At 45.6% G+C, this 17,273-nt stretch overlaps 1 protein-coding gene across 1 annotated transcript in view; it reads right to left on the reverse strand.

Moving 5' to 3' along the window:
* Positions 1–17,239, reverse strand: part of LOC129832374 (serine/threonine-protein kinase D2-like) — a 57,350-nt gene extending 40,111 nt beyond the window's left edge. Inside the window, exon 1 of the mRNA XM_055896392.1 lies at positions 16,329–17,239. Within this exon, the coding sequence (XP_055752367.1) occupies positions 16,329–16,655 (327 nt within the window). The 5' untranslated portion in view covers positions 16,656–17,239. The remainder of the gene's footprint in view (positions 1–16,328) is intronic.
* Positions 17,240–17,273: the final 34 nt, after the last annotated feature.

A 17,273-nucleotide genomic window follows, 5' to 3' on the forward strand; every position in this document is an offset into this window, starting at 1 on the left:
TGTGCCTTTAAACAGCTTGGAAAATTCCAGAAAATTATGTAATGGCTTTAGAAGCTTCTGACAGGCTAATTGACATAATTTGAGTCAATTGGAGGTGTACCTGTGGATGTATTTCAAGGCATACCTTCAAACTCAGTGCCTCTTTGCTTGACATGGGAAAAATCAAAAGAAATCAGCCAAGACCTCAGATTATTTTTTTTATCCAGAAAATACTTATTTTCCACCATAATTTGCAAATAAATTCATTAAAAATCCTACAATGCGATTTTCTGGATTTTTTTTCTCATTTTGTCTGTCATAGTTGAAGTGTACCTATGATGCAAATTACAGGCCTCTCATCTTTTTAAGTGGGAGAACTTGCACAATTGGTGGCTGACTAAATACTTTTTTGCCCCACTGTATGTTACGAATTACAATTCGTATGAAATTTTACAAATTCCAATTTGTTGTGGCTAACGTTAGCTAGGTGGCTAACGCTAACGTTAGCTAGGCGGCTAACGTTAGCTAGGCGGCTAACGTTAGCTAGGCGGCTAACGTTAGCTAGGCGGCTAACGTTAGCTAGGCGGCTAACGTTAGCTAGGCGGCTAACGTTAGCTAGGCGGCTAACGTTAGCTAGGCGGCTAACGTTAGCTAGGCGGCTAACGTTAGCTAGGCGGCTAACGTTAGCTAGGCAAGGGGTTAGGTTTTGAGGTTAGGGTTAATGATAATGTTAGGGTTAAGGTTAGGAGTTGGGTTAAAGGGTTAAGGGTTAAGATCAAATAGTGCTGCTGCACTGTCATCTGACCAACGACCCCCATTCCATCAATTGAGTGTAACTATACAGCTAATTGCCATTTTTCTCTCATGTGTAACGCTTTAGGTTAACATTAAATAACTGCATAACTTTAACATTATAAATGCACCACGACTTGCCCTTTTAAGTTGCTTCCTCCACTCACAATTCACAGACCATACTCTTTCGCAGTACGCACCCGCGTGACCTATTAAGTCTTGAGTATGTAAATGTTGCTCTATGCAAATTGAGAATATTATCCTCTAACAATTTGCTGGTAAACAACCTATTGAATAAAAAAATCCAGTATCAAATGTAATTATCATTCACCCTTACTCTTTTTATTATTAAACGTTTGTATTTGACCTGTTATTGTGTGTTTCTCTGATACATAACTTTTTAGAAAATGGTACAAATTCCTGAATCTGATATTAGGCTCATCAGATATACCTCCAGATAAATCAATTATTACCATTGTTCTAAATTTGGTCTTATTGTGTAATTAAGATAAATCACGGGTCAAGCCTTACTAAAGTCAATGTTTTGTCCAATAACGGACTGGTTCCCCGATTTATAACATATATTAATTGATCCTTAAGAGATACATTCATAATTTATAGTAATAACTTGACCAATAACCCACATGTTTGCTGTGAAAACCAAGGCTACTAAGGTGCGCCACAAGGGGCTGGTATTTCAGCAACTCCTCAGCAAATGTCTGCTCCATGTAAGAGTCGAAAGAACTAAACCAATTGAAAAGGAGTACCTCCCTCTGGCCAACCGAACAACAACAATGTGCAAAGAGTGTGCAAAGCTGTCATCAAGGAAAAGGGTGGCTAATATATTTTGATTTGTTTAACACTTTTTTGGTTACTACATGATTCCATGTGTTATTTCATACCTCAAAATTGGGCCGACCAACCAGTGCTCCCACACATTGGCTAACCGGGCTATCTGCATTGTGTCCCGCCACCCACCGCCAGCTTCTACGCAACTGCTACTCTCTGTTCATCATTTTTGCATAGTCACTTTAACCATATCCACATGCACATACTACCTCAATCAACCTGACTAACCGGTGTCTGTATGTAGCCTCGCTACTTTTATAGCCTCGCTAGTGTATATAGCCTGTCTTTTTACTGTCGTTTTATTTCTTTACTTACCCATTGTTCACCTAACACCTTTTTTGCACTATTGGTTAGTAAGCATTTCACTGTAAGGTCTACTACACCTGTTGTATTCGGCGCACGTGACAAATAAACTTTGATTTGATGTCACTATTATTCTACAATGTAGAAAATAGTCAAAATAAAGAAAAACCCTTGAATGAGTAAGTGTGTCCAAACTTTTGACTGGTACTGTAACTATTATAGTAGACAGAAACACTTTCCGGTTATTTTTCTAGCAGCCCGGTCCTGTGAGGTGTCTCTTGTGAAACTGGAGGGTTACGCGTAGGAAAGAGGGGGGGCTCATATGCTTGCATGGGAAAATAATCAAGGGCTGTGTTCATTTCCATGTGTGTGTGCGCCTGTATTCAAGTTTGTTTGGTGGGATCGGTGTGTTAGTTCTTGTATGTGTTGGAGGGGGCTGGTCTCGGGTGGGGGCTCGGAGACAAAGTGTCTTATTCTTTCTGGGGGAGCGGGTAGGTAACATGAGAGCCGTGTCCAGACTGGAGAGGGGGGACCTGGGGATAAAGGAGCTGCGCTCGGCTGCACTGAACGGGGCTTTTGTGGGCCTGCCTCTCCCTCTGCCTCTCCCTCTGCCTGGCTGGCCAGGTAAGCCGATAGGAACCTGGCCCTGATCCCCCAGGCCTCTATCTATACACTCAGCACAGCTTTCTATGTTCACAAGAAAAGAGGGTGAGGAAAAGAGGGGGATGGAGAGCAAGACCTGAAAGAAAAAGAGAGAAAGTAAAGGAGTCAGGGATAGGAGAGGGAACAGGTGTACGAAACATACAGATGTAGGATCTTCATTTGACCAGTTTCTCACAGCAGGAAAATAATCCTGCAGCAACAGGACATGTGAATTATTGCGTGGGATATAATTAATGGACATTTCTGTAGGAGTTGATACATTTTTAGTTAGGTCAAATCAAATTTTTAAGTAAAAATTACAAACTTCAGAAGCCTTTTTAAACCTTGAATACACAACATTTCCTGCTGTGCGACAACAGGGGGATCAAATTAAGATCCTACATCTGTACAGCAGGAAAATAGATGGATAAGGAGGAGAAAGAGGGATTAAGATGGACAAAATGTAGAGGATGTAGAGAGACAGAGAGAGTGATTCTTCTCCTCCCTCCATCCCCCTCCACTCAGCAGGCTGGGTGTTAAAGATGGGACTCTCCAGGGAGATCTCAAAATAACACTGCACAACATGTGTTTGCTAAACATTCCCAATGCGTGCTGGGAGTGCATGGTCGGTCACACACACACACACACACACACACATCACCCCCCCATCCACGCTGCGAGCCACAATGGACACATTACTGGGCTGTGAGTCATTCCCTTTATGTAGGCTCCCTCTCATCCCTCCCTATGCTTTTGTTCCTCCTCTCCTTCCCATAACCCATTCTGGTTTTGATCCCTCATTCCCATTTTCAGGTCAGGATGAAAGGGTTTTCACTGATCTGCTTAGAGAGAAAGGGGAGGGAAAGAGAGAGAGAGTGGAGAAAGAGAGAGAGAAAGGGGAGGGAAAGAGAGAGAGTGGAGAAAGAGAGAGAGAGAGGGTGGAGAGAGAGAGGGTGGAGAGAGAGATATATATATATATATATAGAGAGAGAGAGGGTGGAGAGAGAGAGAGAGAGAGAGAGAGGGTGGAGAGAGAGAGAGAGAGAGAGAGAGAGAGAGAGAGAGAGGGTGGAGAGAAGAGAGAGAGAGATAGAGAGAGAGAGGGTGGAGAGAGAGAAGAGAGAGAGAGAGAGGAGAGAGAGCTAGAGAGAGAGGGTGGAGAGAGAGATAGAGAGATAGATAGAGAGAGAGATGCAGGCTAATGCTCCAGCTCCACAAAGAGTTTGGCTGGGCTTTTTTTTTTTGGACCCCAGCGATCCCTTCTCGTGATGCTCCCAGCACAATACTAGAAACAAAACGTTTAAGTCTGACTGCATCTCTTTCTCTCTCCACTCTGTCTTTCCACCGAGTCCTCTCCTCAGCCCTAATGTAATTTGTTTACCTACTGAGGTAGCGCTGTAGCCTAGCTCCTCTCCTCTCCTGCCCACCCCCTTCCCCAGCCAGCCTGGCAGTCCCCCCCAGGCTCTAAACAGCCCCAGAAGGACCAGGGCGACCCCACCCAACCAGCCGTCATACTGACCCATTGTCGTCGGGCTTACCTAACACGGACCATTACTAAAACACCAACCCTAACTCCTACTACACTAAACCCTTCTTGTCATATGGTGGCCATTTTGGTATTACTTCATTTTGGAATATAATGTGGGTATGAAACTACGTACTGACTTCTGTAGAATTGGTGTGTGAGGTGTCCTGTACTTCCTGTGATTCTTACTAAAAACACAAACAATGAAATCAAAGTAGCATGTCAGAGATCCCATAGAAGAATGAAACCTCTAGTTAGGATGAATCACGTTTGTTAGCCAACATACTGTAAGTAATTAGCCACGGTTCAACAGGTTTTTCAGTGAACCCAGAGCACGAGGCCAAGCGCATTGAAGACCCACATGACACGCCTATATATTGCTTTCATGTAATCTACAGTTTCGTAATCTTCCCTTTTTCCTTTTCGTCAGCCCCGTTTCTTCTACCTCATCCTCCACCCATCCCTGCTGACGTCTGTGTCACTCCCTTCCTTCCTATGAAAGTCACTGCAGTGCCAGCTTCAGTGTTTGTGTATTTACTACATGCCTCTCTAACCTCAGGTTCCCAGAGAGAGACTCTCTCTCTGTGTGTGTGTGTGTGTGTGTGTGTGTGTGTGTGTGTGTGTGTGTGTGTGTGCGTGCGTGCGTGCGTGCGTGCGTGCGTGCGTGCGTGCGTGCGTGCGTGTGGCCTCCACCACACATCCCGGACCAGCACAGACACTCGCGTTAAGCTTGACCCACAAACCACGGGGAGTCTGCAGCTGTCCCTGGTAACCACTGCTGCCATCTCTGACCTTATAAAAGAAAAAGGCCCTCAGACCATCCAGAGCAAACACTGCTTTTCCTGGAACGCACCAAACAACATCGTCCAGGCAGCCTCTCCAAAAGACACGTTAAAGCTGCAATATGTCCCTTTTTGGGCGACCCGACAAAATTCACATTGAAATGTGAGTTCTAGATTGGTCATTCTGATTGAAAGCATGTCTAAGAAGCGGTAGATCTGTTATGTGTGCTATTTCTAGGCTTCCGGTTCAGAACATTTCGTTTTTGCGTCTTCAGTTTTGTACACAGGCTTCAAACAGCTGAAAATACAATACTTTTGGTTCTGGAAAATATATTTCACAGCGGTTTAGATGGTGCAATGATTCTCTCTCTACACTATAGCCGACTTACTTGCTCTGTCACATAAACGGAAATTAGGCGAACTATTGGAATTTTAGCAACCAGAAAACAGTGGAGGCGATTTCTGCATAGCGGATCTTTAGGAGCCTCTTCCTCAGGTTTCAATGTTACCAATTGGGAGAGGGCTTCCTTGCAGCCTTTATGTAAGTCGGTGTTGTTGAGATAGAAGGTTACATGTAGAACCTTGCTCTACACAGAGCTCTCCCTGCTCTCAAAGAGCCCTGTGTGTGCCGTCCGTTGCCCTGAAAAGAGAGGAATTTTGCTGCCTGCCTGGACCAGCTGGGAGGGTTTTGGCACAGTAACATGCCACCAAACGCTTCTGCTGCTGCTTAAAATTGGATTACGGTACAAAACTGGTTTCTAGCAGAGCTAAATCATTGGATTAGTATCATAATGTGTCGGGGTGATCTGGAATGCAGGGGCTCTACAGTAACAGTAAGTATGGACCTAGTGTACAGCCTTGACGCTTTCTGTAGAAAAACACTGAAAAAGGTTGTAACTAACTAGACTCTGAGTGACAGGCATCAACAATTCCGAGGTGATCAAGTCCACTTTTATCGTTTTGAAATTAACTGCATTGCCAAACTCTATGAAACCGTGGCTTCAAACTGGATACAAAACCACAGCATTCCCATTGATTCTAGCAGCGTGAACCTTGCGTCCCATCTCTCTCTCAAAATCTCTGTAAATGTCATTTTCTCGCTCAATTTCCTTTTCGCTCTCTTGCCCTCTTTCTAAATCTCTCTCAATCTCTGTCAATACACCTTTATCTCTCGCTCATTCTCATCCCATCTAGTAGCCATTAGTAGTGTTTTGAATAGTCAAAACGGAGGAGTACGCTGCCTGCTAATGCCCACCAGGAAACACTGTACGTCCATGCAAAGCTGCTCCGCTATGATGCAAATGAACGAGTGGGGAAGAGAATGAGGGACGGGTAGGGGGTTTCGGTGAGGGAGCACTGCGCGGATCATTAGTGGCGGCCAACGTTTTGATATGGGGCACCATTTCCTCCAGAAGACCGCTGGTTGTGTGTGTGTGCGTGCGTGTGCGTGTGGCTTAGTAAAGCTGTGGTGTGGTAAAGGTGTGGTGGCTCAGACCATTGTGCTACCATGCTAATGCTTCCCTGACTCACTCTGCTGCTGTGCACCTGCCTGGGTTTAGAGAATTCACTAACAAAAGGCTTTGGTCTGATAAGCAGTGTGGGTATTAGTAACCAATACAGGGCTCCGAAAACACAAACACACACAACCAAATTGGGTTAGAACAAGACCAAATGTATCAAACCAGATCATGTCAGCCAATGAACATGTGATATACTCAGACCTACCATTCAGAAGGCTGGATCGGTTTGACAGACAGACCTGGGGTAGGCCGAAGTCGCCACGTACAATAACATACGAGCATTGAATGCTAGACAATTGTTTTCAGCCACACAATGCAACGTCGTCCATCAGGCTGGACCCTTATCAACATCATCAGGACTGGCGGTACAGTGTGTGTGGGTGCGCGAGTACTCTTTACTGCTTTCGCACGTGTGCGTACGTGCAATACCCCTGCCTGTGTGTGCAGTTGTTTGAAAAGTACTTAAGTAAAAAAAATACTTGAACCTCTTCACTGGTGAGTTCCAAATATCTCTAACGGTCTCCCCAGCATGAGTTTGAGATGCGCGTGAATTCAGAATGCACTCGCTGTTCCAACATGTGATTGTTACGCCACATACAGTTAACACGCGCAGCCCTCAAACCAAGACGCGCTGCCTGCTAATTATCTATAGGCTATGTTTCCACCTGTCAGTTTAACATTACAGTTTGAAGTGACGTGTGTGTGTCGCCTCCTCATGAATTCACATAGAAGTAGCCCATTTCACTGTTGCGGACAATTTACGTTTGAGGCTTTACTGAGCCGAACAAACTTCTCACATCAACGAGAGCCCAAACACTTCCCCAGTGTTTCCGCAGATCAAGTATGCAGGCATTTGCGCATCTCCAGTCAGAACAGGCCTTGCACTAACTTTTTCCCCCTGGCACGTTTTTCCCGGCTGGCGCCCGCATTGCTTTCATTGTTGTTTTCCTTACAAATAATAACTTTGGACATGTGTGTCAGACCAAAGATGTTATAACAAAATGAGGTGAAGGGATGGTTCACTCATCTTTTGCGTAAACCTCTGGAAATGAATGATGGTAGATGACACACCTCCTTCAGCATGCATACTACAAACAGACCCAACTCATCTTGCCACCTCTTATCTTTGGTCGACATGGCGGCGAGCACAAACTACCCATCGTCGGATTACTTTCGATTTTTAGAAAGTGTTTCACTCATTTGTTTCGATCCGTGGTGAGCTCACTCGTGACGTGATGAATTGTAAATAGTAATTGCTATTAGCTAATTCATATTGTAGTTTATGTCAGCCGAGAGTTAGCTAAATATGACCACTTGTGTTACATCAATCTTTCCTCAGTTTCCTAGCACTAGGACTAATGTAGCCTAGATTTTCCGGTTTGGATGATTGTGTTATGCTGTAGCTACTTCTGTGAATGTCTGAACATTGCATCCAAAACTAAACTGGTCTCATTCAGGGCATAATGCTGTAAGGACTGTGTTATGGCAAAATGTTTCTGTGAAAAAAGTGTGGCCAGCTCAAACGCTGACTGTTGCACAAATCGTTACTGCCACCACCACCATGCTTCACCGTAGGGATGGTGTGAGGTGTCCTCCAGACGTGACGGTCAAAGAGTTCAATAATGGTTTCATCAGACCAGAGAATCTTGCTTCTCATGGTCTGAGAGTCCTTTAGGTGCCTTTTGACAAACTCCAAGCAGGCTGTCATGTGTCTTTTACTGAGGAGTGGCTTCCGTCTGGCCACTCTACCAAAAAGTCCTGATTGGTGGAGTGCTGCAGAGATGGTTGTCCTTCTGGAAGGTTCTCCCATCTCCATAGAGGAACTGGAGCTCTGTCAGAGTGACCATCGGTTTCTTGGTCACCTCACTGACCAAGGCCGTTCTCCCCCGATTGCTCAGTTTAGCCGGGCGGCCAGCTCTAGGAAGAGAATTGGTGGTTCCAAACTTCTTCCATTTAAGAATGATGGAGGCCATTGTGTTCTTGGGGACCTTCAATGCTGCAGAAATGTTTTGGTACCCTTCCCCAGATCTGTGCATCGACACAATCCTGTCTCGGAGCTCTATGGACAATTCCTTCGACCTTATGGCTTGTTATTTGCTCTGACATGCACTGTCAACTGTGGGACCTTATATAGACAGGTGTGTGCCTTTCCAAATCATGTCCAACCAATTGAATTTACCAAAGGTGGACTCCAAGTTATACAACATCTCAATGAGGATCAATGGAAACAGGATGCACCTGGGTTCCTTTTCAAGTCTCATAGCAAATGGTCTGAATACTTACGTAAACAAGGTATTTGTTTTTATAAATGTGCAAAAATGTCTAAAAACTTGTTTTGCTTTGTCATTAGGGGGTATTGTGTGTAGATTGATGAGGAAAACATGTATTTAATACATTTTAGAATAAGTCTGTAAAGTAACAAAATAAAATGTGGAAAAAGGGAAGGGGTCTGAATACTTTACGAACACACTCTATATTTCAGCAATTACATTTACTTTTGATACCTAAGTATATTTAAAACCAAATACTTTTAGACTTACTCAAGTAGTATTTTACTGGTGACTTTTACTTGAGTCATTTTCTATAAAGGTATGACAATTGGGTACTTTTTCCACTTCTGGGTGTGTGTGTGCATACGTGCGTGTGTACATGCGGGTGTGTGTGTGTGGTGTGTAAACGAGAGAGAGGTAAACAGGAGATTGTGTGTGCGTGTGATCACATTCCCAGGCCCGTTCCAGAACGGAGGTGGAAACAACTGCCAGGCCAGGGACTCTCAGTCGCAGCTGTGTGTGTGTGTGTGTGTGTGTGTGTGTGTGTGTGTGTGTGTGTGTGTGTGTGTGTGTGTGTGTGTGTGTGTGTGTGTGTGTGTGTGTGTGTGTGTGGAGATGGCCCACCTGTTCAATTCGCTTCACCTCTTCCTGTGCACAGTTCCCCAATTCAATTGCCCCTAGCCTTTATTGCTCTCCGTCTTTCTCTTTTGCCCTTGTGTAAATATTTTTCACTCTTTCTTCTTCCCTCCATTCCTCTCTATGCGAGGTAACCTGGTCAACAACACTCAGTGAGACTCATTCACTACACATACCACTTTAGAGTGCCTATAAGGAAGTAGTGAGGGTAGCCACTTGTTGCATGCTGAGAATCACAGACACACATTTTGAAACCTAAATAGCAAGGAAACCAGGTTGTCTAACAGTTGCAATCTGTGACCCTGATAGAGCATGTGAAACCATTTTTTCTCAACCTCTTTTGCCCAACGGAAATACAGGAAGACAATGAAGGGTGTTTTCTTAGTGAATAACTATACCAACCATGGGTCTGTGGGAAGTTCTAACAGGCATCAGCTCTTACAATCATCTGACATGATGAACCTATGGTGATAGTACAACACCTCAACTGACACAGTCAAGCCTCGACAGGTCGACCCTCCCCAGTCTCACACTCACACACACACATTACAAGTACAAATAGTAAACAGTTTATTGGTCTGAGAGTTAAGGGCCCGTTAAATAGACACACATCTTGGCAGTGAGACTTGACTGGCTGATGAAAGACAGACAAAAACAAGGGACAAACTAAAAGCTCACAGTCACATGGTACTCTAGTATGCTGAATGGGTAATTGAGTAGGGCTGTTACTTTGACCGTATTACCGCCACAACGGCGGTCACGAGTCATGACGGCAGTCAAATTCCACGTGACTGTTTCGTCCCGGGTTATTAGGCTTCTCCGAGCTCTGATGCTGCTGATGGTCATTAGTAGCGTACCAAACTCGTCCCTCTAGTCACTCTGACATCATTGCAAATGTGTTTGATTAGATTTTCAATTACTTCATGAGAGCCCGTGAGCTCATGTTGCGCAACATTTCTATAAGCTATGCAATTGTGGGAGAAAACAGAGTGATGGCCTCTACTAAAAAGAGGAGTGTCCCATCAACTTTCTGTAAGCTAGGCCTACTATATTTATTTCTCAACTTTCCTAATATTAAGCTATACAGGGGTATAGCCTACCTGGTTGGCATGAAAATGAACGACGGGAATTGCGTCCTCCATTTGCTAAGTGCATAGATTACGTGTATTTTCCCCCTGTCCCTGTCCCGAAACAGGTGCATGATAATAGCCTAATAGTTTATCAACATTTTAAGCTAAAAGATCTGATCTGGTTCGTCAGCCTCATTGCTTTAAAAAGTGTTTTTGATGCTAGTGGTTGGATTAAATTTGGGATCTATCGCATCCCACAACTGTTCCAGACTATGTTTGGAATATTTATTTCTCGCCCAGAATAGGTCAACTTTTGTACTATGGGGGATAGTAGATTGACATAGGCTAGTGCTTTTGCTGTTCGTTAGCCCTACTCATCTTGTTGGCTGATGAAAAGTAAATGATGACAGTTCTTCCAATATCTTCAATATGCACAGAATTGGACAAGGACGCGTAGAGTTGCGTTCCCGATGTGTCCGTCTTCACCTGTAGCCTGTGACAAAGACCTGATCACGTGACGGGCATTGGCTAATAAGAATTGAGCTACCTGAGAGAGCCATGTAAGTGAAAGGTGCTTCGGGGGAACGCAGCCGGGACAAGGGAATTACATTTATTATATTCAGCCCAAGGGCAAAACAACCACTGGCCACAAAAGGCATGGATTTTTTTAGGGGGCATTACGTCCACACAATGGGGATGTCGCCGGAAAATTTGAGGTATTATCAAGTGCTTGTCAAATTGTGAATGAGAGACTGATGAAGTGTGTGCAGCCTGCGCAAAAAAACTAAGCAGAGCTCATGCCTTTTATGCAACTTTTTTCAAATCATCATTGGAGTCGCATCATGCAGCCTTAGAATGTATAATAAACCTAAACATATAGCCCAACATTTGTAGAACAACAAGTCACATTAATAACTCTAAATTAAGCATATAAAAGGACCTGTTTCTTTGTTAATAGTTCAATACAGAATTTCCGCATGTGCGCACTCCCTCAAATCATTGAGAAAATATCCTTTCTGTTTCATTCAGCTCTGTTCAGTTGTATTCTTCATACTATGAAATATAAAATACTGCCACGGAATTCTAAGCAAATCTTGTCTGCTAAATGAACTAGTGTGGCCCACAACCATTTGGCATCGCCATATCAGGGCCTAACATAAGGACAACTCAGAGTATGCTATTCTGTTCTTCTGAAATCGACTACATTTTCTTCATATCATGTATCTTTAGACCTGTCTCAAATAAATCATGGATTTATTGTGATAGTGTAGGCTATAATACATGGATTAATTAGACTTTTTAAATGTAGTTGTTCCAATGGTCTGCATCAGTGGCTTGCAGGCTATGCATGGAAGCCAAGAGATGCTAAATGTGTTTATGTTAAAGGTCAATTACCGTGAGACCGGCAGTCATCTATGAGAAGACGAGCTTCAGGATTCACACACATTCCAACTTCTCAACTGGTGCTTGTTTACAACATTAAACTTTAGAGCATACATCCCTGACACACATATATACTGTGGATAGTCCCGTGTGGCTTTACAGTAAGGCCAACCAAAATAGGGGAACCATTATATTAGCAACTGACCAATGGGAAGCGGGGTCGTCTCTATGAGTCAGAGTTACCCTATGAACCTCAGCAACACACAGGGAGTGGAGGCTCTATAGACCTCAATTGTCCTGAAACAATGAGAGAGCTCTACCCAACAGCACCAAATTATCCGACCCTACCTCTTCTCCCACCAACCCCAGAGAGAGGGGAGGTGCCTTTGGGGAAAATGTGGAGGACGAGGGGAGGGGATGGAGGTGGAAGGATGAGTTGGAAGAGGAGGACGTGGATCGCCCCCAGACAGAGTGGACTCCAAAAGGAAACAGGCCTCATTTCCTCCTCTTTATCCCTCAGACAATGGGCAGCAGGGAGAGGGATGGAGAAAGGAGACAGAGACAAGGGGATAGGGAGGAGGAGTGGAGAGGAAGGGAGAGGAGGAGAAGAGGGAAGAACTGATGTGAGAAGAAGAGAGGGAAGGACAGGGGAGAGAGAACTGAGGATAGGGGAGAGAGAACTGAGGATAGGGGAGAGAGAACTGAGGATAGGGGAGAGAGAACTGAGGATAGGGGAGAGAGAACTGAGGATAGGGGAGAGAGAACTGAGGATAGGGGAGAGAGAACTGAGGATAGGGGAGAGAGAACTGAGGATAGGGGAGAGAGGAGCGGATAGGGGAGAGGGGAGCGGATAGGGGAGAGGATAGGGGAGAGAGGAGCGGATAGGGGAGAGGGGAGCGGATAGGGGAGAGGGGAGCGGATAGGGGAGAGGGGAGCGGATAGGGGAGAGGGGAGCGGATAGGGGAGAGGGGAGCGGATAGGGGAGAGAGGAGCGGATAGGGGAGAGGGGAGCGGATAGGGGAGAGGGGAGCGGATAGGGGAGAGAGGAGCGGATAGGGGAGAGAGGAGCGGATAGGGGAGAGAGGAGCGGATAGGGGAGAGGGGAGCGGATAGGGGAGAGAGGAGCGGATAGGGGAGAGAGGAGCGGATAGGGGAGAGGGGAGCGGATAGGGGAGAGGGGAGCGGATAGGGGAGAGAGGAGCGGATAGGGGAGAGGAAGGGAGGAGGAGAGAGAATAACAGCGTTGAGAAGAAGAGAAAGGGAATGAAGGAAGGAAGGAGGGAATGAAGGAAGGAGAGAAGATGAGAGTAGGAGGAGGGAATGCAATGATGCCTTTCCACAAATCCCTGAATAAACCATCAAGTGTTCTGCTGTTTCAGGGTTGAACTGACAGACAGACACAGCCTTAGTGTTAAGTTCTTATTTGTTCCTATTCCACTAGGAGCAGGGGCTGGGGGCAGGGAAAGAGAGTGTGCTCTTAAATACTGTAGGCTCTGAAGTTAACGGAAAAACGTGTCAATGGAACACAGGGAGGCTGGCTGGCTGTTAAATAAACAGAGAGAGTAGCCGGGCCTGGCCGTGGTGACTCAACATTTCTGACTGAGACGGACGAACGGGAGAGGAGAGCCGAAAGGAATGATGGAAGAGCCGTGCCAAAACACCCTTACTCCTCTCACACACAAACACACACACGCGCGCACGCACACACACACACACGCGCGCGCAGTCATAAAGTAGGCGTGACAGCGCCTCCTTCCCCTCAGGAGGTTGAAAAAGTTTGGTATGGGCCCTCAAATCCTCAAACAACTTGACTTGCTGCATCACTGGTTGGTGTGGCAACAGCACCGCCCTCGATCGCATGGCGCTACAGGGGGTGGTGCGGACAGACCAATATATCACAGCGACCAAGCTTCGTGCCATCCAGGACCTCCATATCAGGCAGTGTGAATAAAAGGCCCGGAAAATCGTTAATACGTGTCACATATCAGTTTGCAAACAATGTCCAATAAAGAAATACTTGAGTTATTAAAGCCGCATACAAACATTGTCTCTTATGTTTTCATGAGTAAGGCAGCTCCAAAATGCAGGTGTTTCAGCCTAGCTCAGTGCTTTCTGTGGTGGTGGGGCAGCCAGCGGAAAATACGGAGCGTAGGGGTCGGTAACGTTTTCTAGTTGCGCCGTGATTGGCTCAGTGTTCTGTTACTGCAAAATAGACGGGTAGAGCTAGAAAATTCAAGCCCTTTGGGTGCTGCCATAGACTTAAATTAGAAGTTCCCATCCAAGAAGGCTCAAGGTCATTGGCCAAAGATAGAATAACGTCAAATCACATTATATCTACGGAAGCTTTGGCCCAGCATCGTCCGGGTTAGGCCGGCTAGGATGTCCTTGTCTCATCGGGCTCTCGCAACTCCTTCTGGCGTCTTCTAGTTGACTTCAGTCGTCAGTTCGACAGTGTTTCCACCGACACATTGATGCGCCTGGCTCCCGGGATAAGCGAGCATTGTTTCAAGAAGCAGTGCGGCTTGGCTCTCGACCTTTGCCAAGTCCATAGGGGAGTTGCAGCGATGAGCCAAGATCGTAACTACCAATTGGATATCACATAAAAGGGAGTAACCGCATGGGCCAGAAAAGTTTGAATACATTGGCCATGGTGTCAATCTAGCATGATGACTGCCGCGTTCAAAACAACTGGAAACTCGGAACTGGGAAATTACAGACTTCAGTGAGTTCAATTCAGATAAAACTGGTCAAATACGGAAAATAATTTTTAGCGGTCATCCAACTCGGAATTCTATGTCAGGATTTCTGGCCTCTTTCTAGAGCCTACAAGAAGGACCGCCAAGCCACCTTCCTGTTCAAGTGAGCACAGCAAAACAAGGTGAGTCCAAAAATGTCTTGTATGCTGCTGCATAAATTATGTAATATGCCTGGGAGATATGTATACTGTAGCTAAGAAAGTGATACTAAGTGTATGTTGTGTAGTAAGCTGTTAGTAGCCCATGTGCCTCACCCTAATAATTTGGTCCATTTCTCCCTCATAATTTAGCCTACTGTTCCGACTTGGTGGTGCACATGTAGCCTATAGGCTGTTTTAGAGAAATGCAACCATCTAATATATTAAGCGCTTTCTTATATGCCCCCTTTATTTATCCTATGGTTCTGACTTGGTGTACAGGGAAAATGCTGTAAGAACAGTCAATGTTCTGAATTCTGTCGCTGTACATTTCAAAAGTACTGAACAATTAGTTATATTGACTACGTCCATCCTACAGTAGCTCGCTCATTAATGTCTTAATCCAAATTACGGATCGCCTCTTATCCGCTCGTCGTCCCCTTATGCCATAGTTTGTACAACTAACTTGTCAGTAGAAACCACATTTGTTTAAGCAAGTCAGCCATATCAGCTATGTTTTATTTAAAGGCAGTAAATGAGGCTGAATGAACTGTGTCGCTGCCAGACAAGGCTCCGCTGAATTCTAGGTGTAGCGGTGGTAAGGATTCACTCCATGGTGCTGTAAAGAAAGCTCTGCAGTTGGGACAGCTTTATGTAGGCACCGTTTGTCACCGTTATAGTGAAATTAATGTATTGTTTAGTGTTGTGTCGTGGCTTTGCTGGCATGCATCTAAAAAAAACATTGATATTGATTACTGCATAATTGGGTTTAGAGCTGGGAAGAAAGGCATTTCACTGTACTTGTGCAAGTGACATTAAAACTTGGAGTGGACACTACAGTACAGTATTCTGAAGGGAGAAAATGAGAGTCCTAGCATCACATTTACAGTTGACAGAGACTCATACAATTGACATTGGGCTGGTTTTGTTCCGCACAACAATAACAGATTAGGGAAAGCAGTGGTGGAGGCTGAGGGAGATATGTTTCGTTCAGCATTTCCTTCAAAAGTTGCCCGTGGCTAATTTTTCAAGCTCCCGCTGGCCAACCTCCAGTGACCGGCTTTGGAAATCTGGTAATCTAACCATCTCACAGTCTAATTGGCTGATAAAAATCTATGCATCTTATTCAAGGCACTGATTTGAGGATAATGTTCTCCTGCTGGCTGCTGCAAAATGGCCGCCTTGCCTCTTCTCTGTGTGTGTGTGTGAAAGAGAGAGAGCCCATTGGAGAGAAAAGGGTGGCATAGAGTCTCAGAGAAGATCAAAATTGCTTCAGCATTACTGTTACAGCACTTAGAGCTCGTCAGCAATTACTAAACAGATAAACACTAAAAATACACACACATTCTCTCTCTCACACACACACCAAAGTGGTCTCAGGGCAAATACATTACTCTGTATGTAAATCCCACACACACACCAACGTGGTCTCAGGGCAATTCGTATTATTCTGTACTTAAATATGTGTCACAATGCGTCTCAAACATGCAACCTTTGGATGCTAGACGGCCGCAGATTACGGCCACCCATCCTCCCTGATCAACCTTCCTACTTTTGTTTCTGTCTAAAGTAACTAGACCATTTGTAGGTATCATACATCTTGGAGACGCTCAGACATACGCCAAGTATGTTTCGTATGGCTCTGAGGCCAGGCTGCACACACAAACACAGCATGTGCTCTCACCTTGATGTCTACGATGGAGCAGGCAATCTGTTTGACGTAGGCTAAGTCAGCGGTCTGTGGCAGCAGCACTGACTCTCTGGTCAGCCCAATCTGGAGGATGAAGGAGACCCCTGCCGGGATGGGGGGCACATGGGACATGGCAGCCCCCCCAGGGCCCTGCCCGGCCCCCAGGTCCACAGGGGGGAAGCCACCCTGAGTAGAGGTGGGAGGCACAGCCATGGGGGTCCCCTGCTGCATCACCACGGAGCTTGGGGGAGAGGGGCCCCCTGGGTGGAAGAAGACCTGGGACAGGGGTCCCGACGACATGCAGGGGCTGACGTTGGCCATCCCTCACTACACACACACGCACGCTCTACCTCCCTCAGAGAGCAGGACCGTGAGGGTGTGGACACGCTGATCCACACACAAACACACTGCTACAGAGTCTCTGTTCTGTGTTCACCCCCTCTCCTAGAGGAGTCAAGAGGAGATCCCTATCCAGGAAGCACTGCTCCTTCCTTTCTTTTTCTCTCCCTCTTGATTTTTGTGACCTGCACTCACACTTGTTCTTTCATTATCCCAGCAAGGCAAGAGTGAGCGACAGACTGAGAAAAACTTCTCCCCTCCTACCTCTCCTCCACCCCTCCTCCGGTGAAGAAGTTGCTCTGCAGATGAGAAAGTCCAAATTTTTCACAGGAAACACTGAGGAAGGGGAAAAAATAACAACCAAAAGTTTGTTGTCCTACACTCCAGCCTGTACAAAATAGCTTCCTTGAGCAGTAAACTGAGAGAACGAAGGAGAAAGATGGCCTGGTGGGGCTTTTCTTTTGCCTTGTTTCAGTTTCAGCCGAGTTAACTATTTTCTGTAGAAAAGCAAGACCGAGACAGCTACGTGAGGGTACCTCCCTCCTGCCCTCTCCTTTCTGAACTTGCCACAACCAAGGAGGAAGTGATATGACTGACACT

Source organism: Salvelinus fontinalis, chromosome 33 (genome assembly GCF_029448725.1).
Source record: "Salvelinus fontinalis isolate EN_2023a chromosome 33, ASM2944872v1, whole genome shotgun sequence".
NCBI classification, from domain to species: Eukaryota; Metazoa; Chordata; class Actinopteri; order Salmoniformes; family Salmonidae; genus Salvelinus; species Salvelinus fontinalis.